Source organism: Salvelinus sp. IW2-2015, linkage group LG27 (assembly GCF_002910315.2).
Source record: "Salvelinus sp. IW2-2015 linkage group LG27, ASM291031v2, whole genome shotgun sequence".
Taxonomy (NCBI): domain Eukaryota; kingdom Metazoa; phylum Chordata; class Actinopteri; order Salmoniformes; family Salmonidae; genus Salvelinus; species Salvelinus sp. IW2-2015.
Window position 1 is genome coordinate 15,558,925 of NC_036867.1, and position 19,714 is coordinate 15,578,638.

Below are 19,714 nucleotides of genomic sequence, written 5' to 3' on the forward strand. Positions count from 1 at the left end.
TAATATGTTGTATACTCTGTGTATTTACCTACATTACAGGATAGAGGATATGCACRGTGTCACTATCAGTAATATGCATACTGCACAGCATATGATTATTCACAGTGCATTATCACATAGCATACAAACAGAACATCCTCTTTGATAGAGGGTCTTTTGTGCCTCTGATAAATGATTAATGATGATGGATGATTGGTTTTGTGCTGCTCCAACATACATTTTCATGCAATCAGAGGTTAGAACAAGAGGCACAGCGGAATTATCTGATTTCTATGATCAATCGGATTATTGATGTATGTTATGTCAACTGGTATTATTGCTTTGATGTTATGGTCAAATGTTTTTAAATGATTTAGTAAATGAAACCAATTTATTACACAGATGTTCTCCAATAACTTGTTGAAGACCCCTGCAGAATAGAAAAGTGTTGAAGTGAATTCAAACAATTCAAGTGAGTCTAGAGCAGGTTAGCATTATATATTACTCATGGTCAATAACTTCCACATATAATATTATATAGTGTAATAATAATTGATATGATGAAGATAATGGATGTATGTATTTTCTTTGCGCACTTCGTCTCTCACAGTTGTAGGCTATTCCATGGTTACATCGAATTATATGGTTACATGGGGACGTAGACGTTGCCTTGAGGTTCATAGAGATCCTATGTTGAGGTTCATAGAGATCCTATGTTGAGGTTCATAGAGATCCTATGTTGACGTTCATAGAGATCCTATGTTGGGGTATTGATATTTCTCTGACGTCATATTTGAGCGGGAGGGCGCGGCAAAGCCCGCGCTGTGCGTGTGCTCGAGTCTCCGCTGAGCCGCGGTGTTGTGCTTGTCTCTCTCATACTCCGCTCTACAAAGTTTGGTGAGCCATATCCTTCTGCAATCAAACAGCAAATATCTAACATCGTTTCGCTCAGCACAATTTCCATATTTTACAGACACAAAAAAAAGGAACAGAAGGAACTAATATCCAGAGGGTAAGTTACCAATTGCCCAGATTGGTGAAATTATGCATTACGCAGTAAGCTTTAATTGTGTTATCACATTAAAAATACGATTAAATTACTCTGTATATATAATGTAGTTGGATCGTTTTCATTCCTTTTTTGAACGGCACATAAGAAAGTTGGTTTAATATACAAACGTAAATTATGAATTATAATTTGACGCACACCTTCAACTTTTTAATCGTTCTTTTTTCTCTCTCACTGGTTTCATTCCCGCATAGCCAAAGGCATATGCTGGTAGCCCCATTATCTCCTTTTCGTTAGGTGGTCAAGCATAACCAAATATGGAAGGCACCCCGGTTGAAATWTTCAAAGAAGACAAGTGCCTCACGGCGCTCGTCGAAAACTGTTTTATGAATGCTACTTCGCAGTCTGAATACCCAGAAGGTCACAATCTGACTTTTGACRCTGACTGGGAAGAGGATCCCATGTCCCCAATCATCCCCATCATCACAGCTGTGTACTCCGTGGTGTTCGTGGTGGGCCTGGTGGGCAACTGCCTCGTCATGTACGTTATCATCAGGTAAGGTTTATCGTGATCTATTTGCTCASTCACCTCAATATTGCATTGATATCAACTTTGACAATTTATAGGCTACTGGTAAAGATTTGGGGGGAAATTAAGGGTATGCAAAAAATACAACAATAGAGTAAGATGCCCATGCAATACACCTGACTACATTTCAGCACAGAAAAACAAAAAGTACACCTTTCTGACATCTGCAACACTTGTGAGCCACCCAGTGGCAGGTGCATGTTTACACGTTATTGTACAAASTGTACAAACACCATATGGTTTGTTGATTATTTTGTTTCAATCATGACCCATACCGAACATATACTGTACCGTTCTATTGGAGGGAACAATACCTTTTTACTATKGGGCTTTTTGACAGTTGGAATACTACCTTTTTGGGGCAATGTTTAAAAGTGTTTTAAATGTGTCATTTAAAATCAGTGGCKCTCTATAATGCCTGCACCTCATTGGGTTTTATTTATGTGGTGTAGACATATAAATCAGAGCTGGTGTCGTGTGCATTGCACCAACGCCTCATAAAGTGCTCCAGACCAGACAATGACCGAAAATCAGATTGATCGCACATTACCTGTCTTCCATAGGGCCATTCCGTCACCTCCCCAATTTTATTCAATTCTATTGGTTAGCTAATTGTGATACTCTCAGCTCTCCGTTTTTTTGTAGCCAACTCAGTTCAGAATTTGTATATTTTTTATCTCGTTGAAWTATTTTTTATCTTCACATTTTCTTCTTAAATATATTTTTCCTACGTTATACATTTAGTCATTTATTTTACCCAGAAGTCAAATTCTAGCGCAYATTTCTGTCCACGAGAGATTATACATTTAGCAATCAGGAAATTGAATGCACTTGCAAAGTGGATCCAAATATGCCTTATTTCAAATGATTTATTAGCATATAACCATATGGGCATAATGGAATTCCTCTACTGTACTTCTGAACTGAAGTGGCAACATGTCTCTGTTGTTATGGTTAAATTACCACCACAGAGCTGTGATTGATTTTAGGGAAGATTGTGGTTTCATTCCTGTTGTTATGGAGTTATTTCACTGGGGTCCGTCCATAAATCACCTGTGACAGAAGTCATTGGAAGATGGAGGCCTCATCACCCCTGCAATGGCTGGAACTTTATTATGTGCTCCTAAGGACTAGGATTTGACTATGGTTATGTCCCAAATGGCACCCTATTCCATATATAGTGCACAATTTGACCAGAGCCATATGGGTAACATACAATATATTTTGTGCAAAATGCAACAAAATGAGAGACAAGCTTTTTATGGGAGGGTTAAACGATATGCAAATATACAGTACCAGTCAAAAGTTTGGACACACCTTATCATTCAAGGGTTTTTCATTATTTTTACTATTTTCTACATTGTAGAAATAATAGTGAAGACATCAAAACTATGAAATAACACATATAGAATCATGTAGTAACCAAAAAACTGTTAAACAAATCAAAATATATTTTAGATGATAGATTCTTCAAAGTAGCCACCCTTTGCCTTGATGACAGCTTTGCACACTCTTGGCATTCTCTCAACCAGCTTCACTTGGAATACTTTTCCAACAGTCTTGAAGGAGTTCCCACATATGCTGAGAACTTGTTGGCTGCTTTTCCTTCACTCTATGGTCCAACTCATCCCAAAACATCTCAATTGGTTTGAGGTCGGTTGATTGTGGAGTCCGGGTGATTTGATGCAGCACTCCATCACTCTCCTTGAGGTGTGTTGGGTCATTTGTCCTGTTGAAAAACAAATGATAGTCCCACTAAGCGCAAACCAGATGGGATTGCGTATCTCTGCAGAATGCTGTGGTAGCCATGCTGGTTAAGTGTGCCTTGAATTCTAAATAAATCACAGATAGTGTCACCAGCAAAGCACCCACACACCATCACACCTCCTCCTCCATGCTTCACAGTGGGAACCACACATGTGGAGATCATCCAACACGGTTGGAACCAAAATTCTCAAATTTAGACTCATCAGAACAAAAGACAGATTTCCACTGGTCTAATGTCCATTGCTCGTGTTTCTTGGTCCATTCAAGTCTCTTCTTATTATTGGTGTCCTTTAGTAGTGGTTTCTTTGCAGCAATTTGACCATGAAGGCCTGATGCACGCAGTCTCCTCTGAACAGTTGACGTTGAGATGTGTCTGTTACTTGAACTCTGTGAAGCATTTATTTGMGCTGCAATTTCTGAGGCTGGTAACTCTAATGAACTTATCCTCTGCAGCAGAGGTAACTCTGGGTCTTCCTTTCCTGTGGCGGTCCTCATGAGAYCCAGTTTCATCATAGTGCTTGATGGTTTTTGCGACTGACTACCTCATGAAGCTGGTTGAGAGAATGCCAAGAGTGTGCAAAGCTATCATCAAGGCAAAGGGTGGCTACTTTGAAGAATCTATAATCTAAAATATATTTTGATTTGTCCAGAAGGACAACCATCWCTGCAGCACTCCACCAATCAGGCCTTTATGGTAGAGTGGCCAGACGGAAGCCACTCCTCAGTAAAAGGCACATGTCAGCCCTCTTGGAGTTTGCCAAAAGGCAACCTAAAGATTTTCAGACCATGAGAAACAAGATTCTCTGGTCTYATGAATCCAAGATTGAACTCTTTGGCCCGYATGKCAAYCGTAATGTCTGGAGGAAACCTGGCACCATGCCTAGAAGCATGGTGGTGGCAGCATCATGCTGTGGGGATGTTTRTCAGRGGCAGGGACTYGGAGACTAGACAGGATCGYGGCAAAGATGAATGGAGCAAAGTACAGAGAGATCTTTGATGAAAKCCTGCTCCAGAGCGCTCAGGACCTCCGACTGGGGCGAAGGTTCACCTTCCAACAGGACAACGACCTTAAGCACACAGCCAAGACAATGCAGGAGTGGCTTRGGGACAAGTCTCTGAATGTCTTTGAGTGGCCCAACCAGAGCCTGGACTTGAACGAGATCGAACATCTCRGGAGAGACSTMAAYATAGCTGTGCAGCYACGCTCCCCATCRAACCTGACAGAYCTTGAGAGCATCTGCAGAGAATAATGGGAGAAACTCCCCAAATACAGGTGTGCCAAGTTTGTAGTCATACCCAAGAAGACTCTATGCTGTAATCGCTGTCAAAGTACTGAGTAAAGTACTGAGTAAAGGGTCTGAATACTTATGTAAATGTGATATTTTWGTTTTTTTMMTTTWAWWKKWTTMSKAAAAWMMRRWAAAAKCRMMTTTMGSRTTMMRYWTWWMGGGMWWTMMMMMMWYYWTMYWMYYGGGGKAAAAKRWWTTWAWWKKWTTTWYYAWWAYGSRWMWAKSMWAKKAAAWMMMGYAAAAYMRKAYGGGMRRMYAWWKRTTRCCGAAGGCACTATATATGTTAGCCTATATTCTTCATTATAAACTGGGTGGTTCGAGCCCTGAATGCTGATTGGCTAACATCCGTGMTATATCAGACCATATACCACGGTTATGACAAAACATTTATTTTTACTGCTCTWGTTACGTTGGCAACCAGTTTATYATAGCAATAAGGCACCTCAGGGGTTTGTGGTATATGGCCTATATACCACGGCAAAGGGCTGTATCCAGGCACTCCGCGTTGCGTCGTTGTTTAGGTTCCACCRCCGAAGAATGATGAAGGTTACTTATACATATTCACGAATTGGGTGTGGGAATTTCCTCACGGATTTGATGAACATCAACAAATAGGGCACTTACAGCTGTCAGTGTAACTAGCTAGCATGTTAACCTAATCTGGCTAACTAATATTATCTCTTGTTTTTTTTGTTTTTTTTACTACACCATATTCAAACGATTAGCCAGATGGCTCTATGGCTGGACCTGGAGCTGGATTTATCATAAGCATTGATATAGGGAAAACTTTACCACAGATGGAAACCACTGGCCTATCTTTGACTTCGCCATCTATCTCCAAAGTTTTGGCATCTTCCAAAAAATGTGGCCGCGAATCCACCATATAAATAATTTGGAAGAATAAGATGAAGCTCATGGTTCTCACATGGGAAGTGAAATGATAGGCTACAATGACTTTGCTCATGATCGTGCAGGCTGTAAATCATCAGTGGTGGAAAAAGTGCTCCATTTTCATACTTGAGTAAAAGTAAAGATACTTTAATAGAAAATAACTCAAGTAAAAGTGAAAGTCACCCAATAAAATACTGCTTGAGTAAAAGTCCAAAAGTATTTGGTTTTAAATATACTTAAGTATCAAAAGTAAATGGAATTGCTAAAATGTTTTTKAGTATCAAAAGTAAAAGTATAAATCATTTCAACTTCCTTATTAAGCAAACCAGACAGCACAATTTGTAAAAAAAAWAWATATATATTGACGGATAGCCAAGGGCACACTCCAACACTCAGACATAATTTACAAACAAAGCATTTGTGTTTAGTGAGTCTGCCAGATCAGAGGCAGTAGGGATGACCAGGGATGTTATCTTGATAAGTGTGTGAATTGGACCATTTTCCTGTCAAAATGTAACGAGTACTTTTGGGTGTCAGGGAAAATGTATGGAGTAAAAAATACATTATTTTATTCCCCCCCCAAAAAACGATGTACGTAGTACTTTAAAGTATTTTTTACTAAAGMACTTTACACCACTGCAAATGACATGTAACTATAAGTTCCTTTAATTTTCTTTCGTGGTTTCTAGCTAGCGTTACATCAATCAAAGCAGTGGAGCATGTAGTGAAATAAAAACTTTAGTGGCCAAAACCATTCATTTTGGGGGGAAAATTGACAAATAATCTTATGGATTCTTCTGGGGGGAAAATAGTGGAGGTGCAAAAACATAAGTTTGCTCCCCCTATTTTTATTTGCTCCATGGCTCAGGTGGCTAATTGGACATATAAGGGTGTTTGGCTCATCTCAGTCGCGAAGAGGAATAACTTTGCAGCGGTTTCTGATTAAAAATACATAGATTTGCACGAAGAGTGTAGTTCAGATTTGTCACTTCAAGCCCAAATATACACTATATATACACAAGTACGTGGACACCCCTTCAAATTAGTGGATTTGGCCATTTCAGCCACACCCGTTGCTGACAGGTGTAAAATATCGAGCACACAGCCATGCAATCTCCATAGACAAACATTGGCAGTAGAATGGCCTTACTGAAGAGCTCTGTGACGTTCAACATGGTACCATCATAGGATGTCACCTTTTCGACATGCCAGTTCGTCAAATTTCTGCACTGCTAGAGCTGCCCTGGTCAACAGTAAGTGCTGTTAATGTGAAGTGGAAATGTCTACTGTATGAGCAACAGCGGCTCAGCAGTGAAGTGGTAGGCCACACAAGCTCACAGAACGGGACCGTCGAGTGCTTTAGAGTGTAGTGCGTAAAAATCYTCTGTCTTCAGTCGCAACACTCARTACTGAGTTCCAAACTGCCTCTCGAAGCAACGTCAGCACAATAACTGTTCGTCGGGAGCTTTATGAAATGGGTTTCCATGGCCTAGCAGCCGCACACAAGCCTAACATCACCATGTGCAATGCCAAGCGTCTGCTGGAGTGGTGTAAAGCTCGCCACCATTGGACTCTGGAGCAGTGGAAACGCTTTCTCTGGAGTGATGAATCACGCTTCATCATCTGGCATGTCCGATGGAAAAATCTGGGTTTGGGGGATGCCAGGAGAACGCTACCTGCCCCAATGCATAGTGCCAACTGTAAAGTTTGGTGGAGGAAGAATAATTGTCTGGGGCTGTTTTTCATGGTTTGGGCTAGGCCCCTTAGTTCCAGTGAACGGAAATCTTGATGTAACAGCATACAATGACATTCTGTTCGATTCTGTGCTTCCAACTTTGTGGCAACAGTTTGGGGAAGGCCGTTTCCTGTTTCAGCATGACAATTCTCCCGTGCACAAAGCGGTGTCCATACAGAAATGGTTTGTCAAGATCGGTGTGGAAAAACTTGACTGGCCAGCACAGAGCCCTGACATCAACCCCATTGAACACCTTTGGGATGAATTGGAACACCAACTGCGAACAAGGTCTAATCGCCCAACATCAGTGCCTGACCTCACTAATGCTTGTGGCTGAATGTAAGCAAGTCCCCGCAGCAATGTTCCAACATCTAGTGGAAAGCCTTCCCAGAAGTGTGGAGGCTGTTATAGCAGCAAAGGGGGGACCAACTCCATATTAATGCCCATGATTTTGGAATGAGATGTTCGACGAGCAGGTGTTCACATACTTTTGGTCATGTAGTGTATTATACTTTGACTAAATTAATGACTTATTGACTTAAATTGTTGTGCAACATCATGGGTAAGCTCTGGCCACCATCTTTCAGCTCGAAAAAGTGGATTTCAACTGGTGTGGGCGTTTAAAAGTATGACAGCTGCTAAGCTAGCCCTGCCAAGGTTTTTTTTCTCCAAATCAAAATATCAGACAGAAATGACTTTACTTATTTATACAGTACATGACTGTTGTCACTTTCTCCCCTAGTTACATATATAGTTGTTTACAGATAGAAAATASCTTGCATGAGAATTGTATTACTTTTAGTCTGCCTCATGTTGTTGGGACTATCAATAGAATCACCAGTTTAGATGATAACAATTTAACAGATGGAAGAGTTTTCCCATTGGGTTTCATCAAGTTCTTTAATTAACTGTCAATAACAATCTTACATCACCTGAGTTCAAATATTATTTGAAATCTTTCAAATACTTTTGGACCCCCAACCATTATTTTAATTGTATTTAAACTATTCCATGGACAGCACACCTGATTAAATTATTCAACTAATAATCAAGCCCTTGAATCAGGTGTGCTAGTTCAGGTCTACAACAAAATTGTGAAACGTCCCAAGTATGGATAACACATAGACTTAGATAGACATCGCATCATTGTATCTGCCTCATTATGGCATTTTTGAGAGCTTGGGCAGTACCATTGAGGCAACCTTCATTTTGAAGTAGTCAATTTGCTTCTTCTACTACTTTTATGAGTTTGCAAACAAACAAGATGGGTGCATACTGCCACCTAGAGGGTGTTGTTTGAACAGGTATAAAGTCCAAATTTGCGATTTAGTGCCATCTGCCATTATGGAATGTTTGCTCACGAGTATAATTAATTGGCTGATCCCTGTTGATGACCCGGATGGAATCATGTGATCCTTCCTAACCCATAGGAAGTCCACCCAGTTGACAACTTAAAAATGGTGAAAGTCCTTAATGCTAAAATTGTCTTTTGGGCACTAGAGTCCTCTATCTATCTCTATGTGGTAACTGCCTACAGGAAATGTGTCTGGAAGTGGGCATGGTGAAATAAGTGGGTGGATCATCGGCGATGGACGTAACATCAGTGCTATGTGATTGGTTAGACGGTTTTGATTGAGCGGTGTTGTTTTTAAATTCTTAAAATGTTTTCATTGGTCAGTTCCTGTGTGGTGATGCTGGTTTTATCGGGACTGATAGTTTGTTTACGTAGCAGTTTAGGAGAACTAATGTAGATGATGGCTGTTCCAAGATGGCGTAGCAGTCGGACGTGTGTTTTGCCTTGTCCCGTTCTGTCCCGTGTAAATATCATTTTCTTTTTGTATATATTTCATATAAATTTTAATCTCACTTTCCATCTACGGACTGAGTATACTCTCCTGCAACCCGCCTCACCCAATGTGGGTGCTATTTTTATACTTTAGAACCGGAACCCCCATCAGAGCTAGCCAACTAACTAGCTACTAGCTAGTGGTCAGTTAACCACTGCTAGCGTTCCTCACCTTTAACTAGGACACCAGCCAGCCTCAGCTCGGTCAATACCTGCCAGTCTACACAGCACGATATCAACCCAGAGCATATCTGACTGCTTTTTCTCTACCACATCTCTGGATTCCTGCCGCAAGCTCTGAAACTTTACACCAGATCATCGCAGCTAGCAAGCTGTAATCCGAGTGGCTGACGTCTCTGTCCCGAAGCAAGCACCAGTTATCCTTGAGCTAGCCTCGAGCTAGGCCCATCTCCCAGCCAGCCGAAGAGGTCCACCAGCTAATTCTTGGGATACAATACCTCTTTTGCCAATTGGCCTGGACCCTTTACTGCCGACACGGAGCCCCGCCGATCCATCACAACTGGTCTGGTGGTTTCAACAGGCTCTTCCGTTGTGACGTCGCCAAAGGCCCATCTGCTTGCCCCGGCACACTAGCTGTCTGAATCACCGTGTCTCCAGCTCGCCTAGCGTAGTAGCGACTATTGAATTGGCTCCATGACTCACCTATTGCTACTCATTGGACCCTATGATCACTCGGCTACACATGCCTCTCCCTAATGTCAATATGCCTTGTCTATTGCTGTTTTGGTTAGTGATTATTGTCTTATTTCACTGTAGAGCTCCCAGGCCTGCCCAATATGCCTTAGATAGCCCTTTTGTCCCACCCCCCACACATGCAGTGACCTCACCTGGCTTAACTGGTGCCTCTAGAGACAAAACTTCAATGCCGTCACTCAATGCCTACATTTACCTCCACTGTACTCACAACCTACCATACCCTTGTCTGTACATTATGCCTTGAATCTATTCGTCCACACCCAGAAATCTGCTCCTTTTACTCTCTGTTTTGAACGCACTAGACGACCAGTTCTTTTAGCCTTTAGCCGTACCCTTATCCTACTCCTCCTCTGTTCCTCTGGTGATGTAAAAGTTAACCCAGGCTCTGCAGCCCGCAGCATCACTCCCATTCCCCAGGCGCTCTCATTTGTTGACTTCTGTAACCGTAAAAGCCTTGGTTTCATGCATGTTAACATCAGAAGCCTCCTCCCTAAGTTTGTTTTATTCACTGCTTTAGCACACTCCGCCAACTCCACACTCCGATATCTTAGCCGTGTCTGAAACCTGGCTTAGGAAGGCCACCAAAAATCCTGACATTTCCAGGCCCAACTACAACAATTTCTGACAAGATAGAAGAGATAGTCTGCAGAGTTCTGTCATACTATCCAGGTCTGTGTCCAAACAATTTGAGCTTCTACTTTTAAAAATCCACCTTTCCAGAATCAAGTCCCTCACCGTTGCCACTACCCTCTTAGATATCATCATGACCAACTTGCCCTCTAAATACACCCCTGCTGTCTTCAACCAGGATCTCAGCAATCACTGCCTCATTGCCTGCGTGCGTAATGGTTCAGTGGTCAAACAACCACCCCTCATCACTGTCAAATGCTCCCTAAAAGACTTCAGCGAGCAGGCCTTTCTAATCAACCTGGCCCGGGTATCCTGGAAGGATATTGACCTCATACCGTCAGTATAGGATGCTCTCGCTCACAGAAACAGTCTTGAGTGGCAACAAATCCGCGCAATTAGCTGTTCGCTTTCCATACAATCACTTGTGTTGATACGCCCGTCTTATGTTGACACACCCATGTTCCCGCAGCCATGTTGAGTTGCAGTTACCCATGACTATAACGTATGGGGGTCCCCGAGGAGAGGTTTGAAAAAGGCTGCTCTAGTCTGCCAGATGGCTGGAGTTTGCACTGTTTGCACAGATAGAGTATTTAAGATGATTTCAATTTGMATTTAAACTCAGATGTGGACCTAACACATTCTACCCTCCATTCTTGACTCTGTTTTGAAACAGGTATACAAAGATGAAGACAGCCACCAACATTTACATCTTCAACCTGGCTCTGGCCGACGCCCTGGTCACCACGACGATGCCTTTCCAGAGCACTGACTACCTGTTGAACTCGTGGCCGTTTGGCGAGGTGGTGTGTAAGGTGTTCATTTCCATCGACTACTACAACATGTTTACCAGCATCTTCACCCTGACCATGATGAGTGTGGACCGCTATGTGGCCGTGTGCCACCCGGTCAAGGCCCTGGACTTCCGGACGCCAATCAAAGCCAAGATCATCAACATATGTATCTGGATGCTGTCCTCTGCAGCAGGGGTACCAGCACTGCTACTGGGTGGCACCCAGTCCAACAATGGTGAGAGCGCTGGTATGCATACATGCAGGCACACGCTAAATCATAAAAGCATGCATACACACACACTCATGAAGCACGCACACAAACATGAATGCATGAATATGCACGTACGCAGGCAAACACACACATATATACACACACACACAGTTCTTATGGGTGAAATTGTCCCAAGAGAACATAATGAACATGCCTTACACTGTGCACAGATTGAGCTGGTTCATTTTGTTTTTACTCTCAGATTCCTTAGGTGGAGTGAATCAAAGTGCAGAAGTGCCCGTCTAATGCCAGAACATAAAGGTCTAATACAGACCATCTCTCCTCTACTTTGTAGAGGGGAAATGCATTACGTCTAAGCCATCTGTTGGTAATGAGCTTGCCGTTATCCTTACACCACATATTGTTTCTGAATACAGATGGAGTTGTGGATAAGTGAAAAAGAAATCTGCGCTATTAGTGAGATGTTCCCTTTTTGAGTGCGCATTAGCCGTTCCATAACAGTGTCGCAGAGTGAGAGATGAACCAGACGCAGCGTGAAATGGTATGTGTTCTCAGAACACTTTGCTTGAGCGTAGGTGCATTTCATCAGTGCTTTTTCTTTCTCGACCTCCCCTCCCCTCCCTCCCTCCACTCCCTCTAGGAACCACGGAGTGTGCCTTGCAGTTCCCGGAACCYTACGTGTACTGGGACACCTTGATGAAGYTCTGTGTGTTTGTGTTTGCCTTCGTGGTGCCCGTGCTCATCATCACCGTGTGTTACACCCTCATGGTGCTGCGACTCAAGAGCGTGCGTCTCCTCTCGGGCTCCCGGGAAAAGGACCGGCAGCTGCGGCGCATCACCCGCCTGGTCATGGTGGTGGTCGTGGTGTTCGTAGTGTGCTGGACGCCCATCCACATCTTCATCCTGGTCAAGGCGCTGGTGAGCGTGCCCGAGACCACCGCCGTCATGGCCGCCTACTTCTTCTGCGTGGCGCTGGGCTACACCAACAGCAGCCTCAACCCCGTCCTCTATGCCTTCCTGGATGAGAACTTCAAGAGGTGCTTCAAGGACTTCTGCCTGCCGAAAAAGCTGAAGGGGGACAATGCCTCAGGGAAGAACAACAGGAGCACCGTGAGGGGAGGAAGGGAGGCCCCACTTCCACTGGAGAACCCAGATGGGACTAGAAAGCCGGCATGACTAGCCATGGAGATGTCATCCACTTCCCGCGTTGGAAAGGAAGACTCCAATGATCTGGGCCTAACCCAGGTGACATCAGGAATGTAAGCACACACAACAGTGCTAATTTAGATGACTGGTGTTCGTTCCATTTGTTTTACTGTTAGGCCCAAATCAATGGTCCGATTCCTCACACTTAGAAAATGATATATCAATATTTTTTGATGTCCAAATTTATTTGCACACATCAAGAGGGGGGGAAAAAACATTTCACATGCCAACTATATGACACACTTCAAAATGATAAGAACCTATATTATCTCAGTTTTACTGTGTTCCTTCATAGTTACTTGTTATGCTGACTCTGCGTCTGCACAGTTCTAAATGGATTGCAAGGTGCAACGTCCTCCTTCTAGCCTCTGCCATTCAATTAAATAGTTATCCTTGACAAAACATCAATAATGATTGGGGAAGCGCTTTAAAGGGGCAACCTGGGATTGGCACATCCATCGATTTTTGCCATATCTGTCTCTACCAACCAATGTGTATGTGGTGCAGAGATCTATTACCTCCTTTGGGAGTGGGGCACCCTTATGAGTGGCAGGTAGAACAAGGCAGTTAACCCACTGTTCCTAGGCCGTCATTGAAAATAAGAATTTGTTCTTAACTGACTTGCCTAGTTAAATAAAGGTAAAAAAAATGTTTTAATGTCATGATAACACAAAAACCTTGATTTGTCACATGCGCCAAATACAACAGGTGTAGTAGACCTTACAGTGAAATGCTTACTTACAAGCCCTTAACCAACAGTGCAGTTTTAAGAAAATACCAACAAACAAAAAAAGAGATAAGAATAACAAATATTTAAAGAGCAGCAGTAAATAACAATAGTGGGGCTATATACAGGGGGTACTGGTACAGAGTCAATGAGCGGGGGTAGAGTTAATAAGGTGACTATGCATAGATAATAACAGAGAGTAGCAGCAGTGTAGGGGGGCAATGCAAATAGTCTGGGTAGCTGGTCAGGAGTCTTATGGCTTGGGGATATAAGCTGTTTAGAAGCCTTTTGGACCTAGACTTGGCGCTCCGGTACCACTTGCCGTGCGGTAGCAGAGAGAACGGTCTATGACTTCTTCTGACACCGCCTGGTATAGAGGTCCTATCTATATATCTTTTTGGGGCTAGGGAAAGCTTGTATTCTATGGTGATGAAACACAGGCCTCTGCATGGTGGTCTGCAGGATGGTAGCTACTAAAGAGCTGCTGGAAATGAGTCAGTCAGAATATCCTTTATACATGTTGATGAAATCCTCAGGGACATAGAAAGTACTGGGTGTTAGACATTTTGCCTTGTAATATACTGACCGGCCAGTTTATTAGGTACATCACCACGTTCATAGAAATGTATCGCTCCTACAGACAGTGAGCCACGTGGCCATGGCTTGCTATATAAAGCAGGCAGYCAGGCATCGAGYCATTCAGTTACTAATRGATTGAACGTTACAATGGGCAAAACAAGTGACCTAAGCAACTTTGAGCGTGGTATGATCGTRGGTGCCAGGCGCGCCAGATCCAGTATTTCAGAAACGGCCGCCCTCACGCACGACAGTGTCTAGGAGAATAGTGCGACAAACAAAAAACATCCAGTCAGCGGCAGTCCTGTGGTTGATAACAGCTCGTTCATGAGAGAGGTCGAAGGAAAATGGCAGGAATTGTGTAAGCTGACAGGCGGGAGCCATAAACAGACAAATAACGGTGCAGTACAACAGTGGTGTGCAGAACTCGTCGATCTTTGTCACGGATGGGCTGTTGCTATCARGTTTGCAGTAGACGACCACACCGGGTTTCACTCCTATCAGCTAAAAACAAGAAGAAGGGTCTCCAGTGGGAACATGATCACCAACACTGGACAGTTGAGGAGTGGAAAAACATTGCCTGGTCCGATGAATCTCAGTTCCTGTTGCGTCATGGTGATGGCAGTCAGGATTTGGCGTAAGCAGCGTGAGCCCATTCTGCCTGGTGTCAACGATACAGGCTGGTAACGGTGGTGTAATGGTGTGGGGAATGTTTTCCTGGCACACGTTATGTCCCTTGATACCAATTGATCAACGCTTGAACGCCACAACGTATCTGAACATTGTTGCTGACCAAACCCAATYGAGCATCTTTYGGATGAGATGGAACGGGCTGTTCGAAGCATGATTGTACCGCCATCCAATCTGCAGCAACTGCATGATGCCATTGCATCAGCATGGACCAACATCCCTGTGGAACATTTCCAACACCGTAGAATCCACAGCCCGAAGAATTCAGGATGTTATGTTGGCAAAGGGGGGTCCGACCTGGTACTAGATGTGTGTACCTAATAAACTGTCCGGTGAGTGTAGCTGCTGATGAAAATTCACTACAAAAAAAGATGTTATGCTTAGAGTTTTATTTGCTATATTCTATAAATGAATGTAGTTGTCTACTTATTTACATATCTTATTGACTTTATTTTGGGTCCATTTGTGTTTTTAATGTATCTATTTATCTTACTGTATTTATCTTGTATGCATCCCAAATAGCACCCTATTCCTTAWATATTGCATATGTAATCCATGGACCCTGGTCAAAAGTAGTGCACTATATGGGGAAGAGGGTGGCACTTTTTTTTGTGATGCAAGTTTGTCATTCTGTATGTTTCCGGGCCATATGTTTTGCCGAAGCAGCAGCAATTCTTCCTGGGGTCCACACAAAAACATAAAGCACGACAAGTAACAAAGCACTGAAACACTGATAGACAAGAACAGTCACACAAATGTAAAATATGATATACAACAAAAACAAAAATATATATATATGTGCCTTTTACGTCCAGGATAAAGCATCTCCAGCCAGAAGTAAAGGTTTGATCCTACAACATGGACACTGGGGTCAATTCGGCACTCACATTTATCAAAATACAGCCTTGCCAAACCCAAAGTCAAGCATGTATCAGTGTGCTGTTTGACCCTAGTCTGGCTGATGCTTGGGGGACATTGAGAAGCCAACAAACTTCCCAGTGAGCTAAATTTGTTTAAAAGGACGTTGAGAAGATGCTGTAACGACGTTAAAAAGACGTATTTTCAACCAATTTTGCTCACTGGGAACATGTTCGTTAAGAAGAGTTACTGTAGGTGACTTGAGACAGGCTCATGTGAAAATCCTGGACTTGAATGTTTTTTTCAAATTTGACAGAGGGCTTACATCAACGTTGACGTCTGGAGCTATCTCCTTTGTGTCAAGTTGCTCGTTTTATGATATCAATCGCGTGCTGTTTATATGGCTTGCGCCTGGATACACTTATTCGTATTTGTATATTCTTACCGTAGAGAAACATGAGTATATCAATGCAACCTAAGAAAATAAATACATTCAGTTTGCTGTGTGATAAAATATACATAAATAAATACTATATGCATCGTATACATAAATTGCGTAGTCAGAAAATATAATTGCACAGGCATTTTGAAATGTGCCAGTATTTCATTCATTTCAAGGAGCATTGCAATGGGACATATTTAAACTAAATCATTCACGTGTTTCAAACGTTCGGGCAAGCAGCGTTGGCGAAGTAAATGCTTGATAGTCAGCTCAGTTTGTAAATGTTCTAATTCCCACCGCTTATCCGTTGGAATGTATATTCAATGACTTTAAAGATGTACTGTGTAACTTACACATCTTTCATTCTTAGAACCATGGCATTCGTTAAAACATATGATTCATTCTCAGAGCCATGTAGTACATTATAAATACACTCTTCAGTTTCAAGGGGCAATCTGGGATTGGTTCATTCATTTTTGGACTATTAAATGAAATACAACCGTTGATTCTTAAAGGATATAACTGTTTAAGTGCTTCATGAGTTTCGTTCAACTATTATACCAGGACTCAAATTATAAAGTTGTTTGTCATTTTGTTTTCATGAATGGTCCTCGCATCAATAGCTCTGTCTATGAATTTTTGAGTGGTTATATTACCTTTCTCCAGCCCCATCCCTCAGCTGTTTTACCAAATCAAGTGGCGTTGTGACTGCTTTGTTGTTTTTCAAAATCCCAGATTGTCCATTTATGAGAGTTTGATAACCAGCCTAATTCAGTCCATCGTATTTGAATAAGGACCTGGGTAGAGCACTGTTGATAATAGCCTTCGAATGATTTTAACAAGAAGATACATAAACACAATCTTGGTGTATTTTTAGACCTGTTTTACTGTGTCATCGTGTCCTTTTCTTTGTGACTAACCGCGGTGTATTTGTTGGAGTACAGGCACCCGTTTAGTCATATCAACGGCACAGACACACAGTTATGTAAGTGGCTGTCTTGCTGTGAAAACACAGAAACACTTTTTTTTATGTGTTTAGASTTGAGGGCAACAAGACTTTGAGATATGATTCAAAATAATAACAATAGTTTATTAATTCATACGAGACCGAAATGTGTCTTCTGCTGTACCCAATTCTGCTGTAGTTTGAGAAAACATGTTCTAATTTGTTGTTTAATATCATTGTTTCAAAATCTCATTCACCCGTTCAGTTTTCTTTCAAATGTACAGGAGGTGCTCAGCAGGGGCGTCATTAGGCCTGGGTTTCCGTGTCTTCAGCCCCACGTGTTTTTGATGCAGCCCGAACCATGCAGTATAAAAATTWAATATATGTTTTACTGACAACTTTAATGACAAAAAAAACAACAATCCATTATACTGTGCTAGGCAGTAGCAGGCACTGCAAGTTACGCAGTGCCAGCTGTGGTTTCAGAACGCAGTGGACCACTTTATTTTTATTACTCTTTTTATTCACTTAGCTACTTACGTTTTCTATGGTTGTTGCATTGCCAAGATGTTAACCTGCAAGTAAGAATTTCATTGCACTGTGTACTCCATGTATGTTATGTGTATATGACAAATAAACAAACTTGAACTTAGACGGGAAGGGTAAGGGCTGCCAGAAAGAGAGGGGAAAAGATGGCCAGCTTTGCGGTWAGATTCTTGATGAACAAAACATTGAAAATGCATAGGCCTTTAAAGATGTTACATACAGGATTTTGGGGGATTTTTGCATAGTAATTTCAGAAAATGTCCATAATACACTGCATTCGGAAAGTATTCAGACCCCTTTACTTTTTCCACATTTTGTTATGTTACAGCCTGATTCTAAAATGGATTAAATACAATAAAAAATCCTTATCAATCTACACACAATACCCCATAAAGACAAAGCAAAAACAGATTTTTAGACATTTTTGCACATTTATTCAAACTTATAAACAGAAATACCTTATCTACATAAGTCTTCAGACCCTTTGCTACGAGACTCGAAATTGAGCTCAGGTGCATCCTGTTTCCATTTGTATTTATTATGGATCCCCATTAGCTGCTGCCGAGGGGCAGAATTAAGGCYTTTATACAATTTCAAAAACATTACAATACATTCATTACAGAATTCACAACACACTGTGTATGTTATCATGTGTGTATGCATGTGTCTGTGCCTATGTTTGTGTTACTTCACAGTCCCCGCTGTTCCATAATGTGTATTTTTACCTGCTTTTTAAACCTGATCATCCTTGAGATGTTTCTACAACTTGATTGGAGWRCACCTGTGGTAAATTCAATTGATTGGACATGATTTGGAAATCACACACCTGTCTATATAAGGTCCCACAGATGACAGTGCATGTCAGAGCAAAAACCAAGCCATYAGGTTGAAGGAATTGTCCGTAGYGCTCRGAGACAGGATTGTGTCGAGGCAGACGTTTCAGCCTTATTCTAAAATGGATGGTGGCAGCATCAAGCTGTGGGGATGTTTTTCAGCGGCAGGGACTGGGACACTTTCCAAATCATGTCCAATCAATTGAATTTACCACAGGTGGACTCCAATCAAGTTGTAGAAACATCTCAAGGATGATCAATGGAAACAGGAAGCACCTGAGCTCAATTTRGAGTCTCAAATGCAAATAAGGTATTTCTGTTTTTTTATTTTTAATACATAGCTTTTTTTCTCTTTGTCATTATGGGGTATTGTGTGTAGATTGATGAGGACAAAATGTATTTAATTGATTTTAGAATAAGGCTGTAATATAACAAAATGTTAAATTTAAGGGGTTTGAATACTTTCCGAATGCACTGTATATCTGACGCTAATAGTGCAATGATAGTGATTTACAGTAATACTTACCTGCCAATGTTGTGAACTCACACTTGAGCCTTTTACTTTCGGTTTTGGTCCACCAGRTTCAAACAGCTGTAAAACCACTTTTTTTTTCTTATTTAAAGGATATTTCACAGCGATTTTTAGATGGTACAATGATTCCCTACACAATTCAYTGCTTGTTCTCACATAAACTCAATTTGTGTGAGAAACCAATTGGCGACTATCACAGCCAATCACAACACTGGTGGGTATGTAATAATGTCAAAAACTATCATTCCACTATTACTGCCATTATATTATGGACATTTTCTGAAATTACAATGCGAAAATGATAAAAAATGCTATGTGTAGCACCCATTTTGACAACAGATGCCGCTCCAGCGGGAGAAAACAATAGGCGACTATCACAGCCACAGAGGTCATAACTTATTCCATTCTACAGGTCAAATTTTGGGGGGGTTTCATGCGTCTTTATTTTCATATATCCTAACGGGCTATGTAGCTTCTTATCTGTCATGTTTGGAGTTGTGTTGCGCTGRTAWGCGGACATTTGAATCTTTGTGAAACTGTTTTTACAGTTGAGATGCCCTGGTTCTGTCAGTATACAGTAACTTTAAAGAGCAGCTGCCTCTAAAAACCAACAGCCTATGTGTCATTGATACGAGTCAGAAACATTTATATTGTCAAAATTGACTACAAAGTGTAAGTAGGATAATTTTGGTCTTAACTCAGTTTTGGATGAAACTGACTTTTTCTGAGACTGCATCAGAACGTAAATGAAGGTTGGGTTTGTTTCAATCCTGCCCACAGCTGGCAGCATACAAGTAATCATCAATTCGGAGTGCAGCAGCACCCGACCCGATCGTAATGATTGTGGTAAATTTGGATTGACTTTGGATATCCCTATGGGGCT

The 19,714-nt window shown here is 41.8% G+C and overlaps 1 protein-coding gene across 1 annotated transcript; it reads left to right on the forward strand.

Annotated features, from left to right (window-relative positions):
- Window positions 1-858: 858 nt before the first annotated feature.
- On the forward strand, window positions 859-17,572 carry LOC111953636 (delta-type opioid receptor-like). The gene is made up of 4 exons (XM_023973039.2): window positions 859-991; window positions 1,243-1,544; window positions 11,126-11,478; window positions 12,116-17,572. The coding sequence occupies exons 2-4, from the start codon at window positions 1,306-1,308 to the stop codon at window positions 12,649-12,651; spliced, it is 1,128 nt and encodes a 375-aa protein (XP_023828807.1). The 5' UTR covers window positions 859-991; window positions 1,243-1,305; the 3' UTR covers window positions 12,652-17,572.
- The last annotated feature ends 2,142 nt before the right edge of the window (window positions 17,573-19,714 follow it).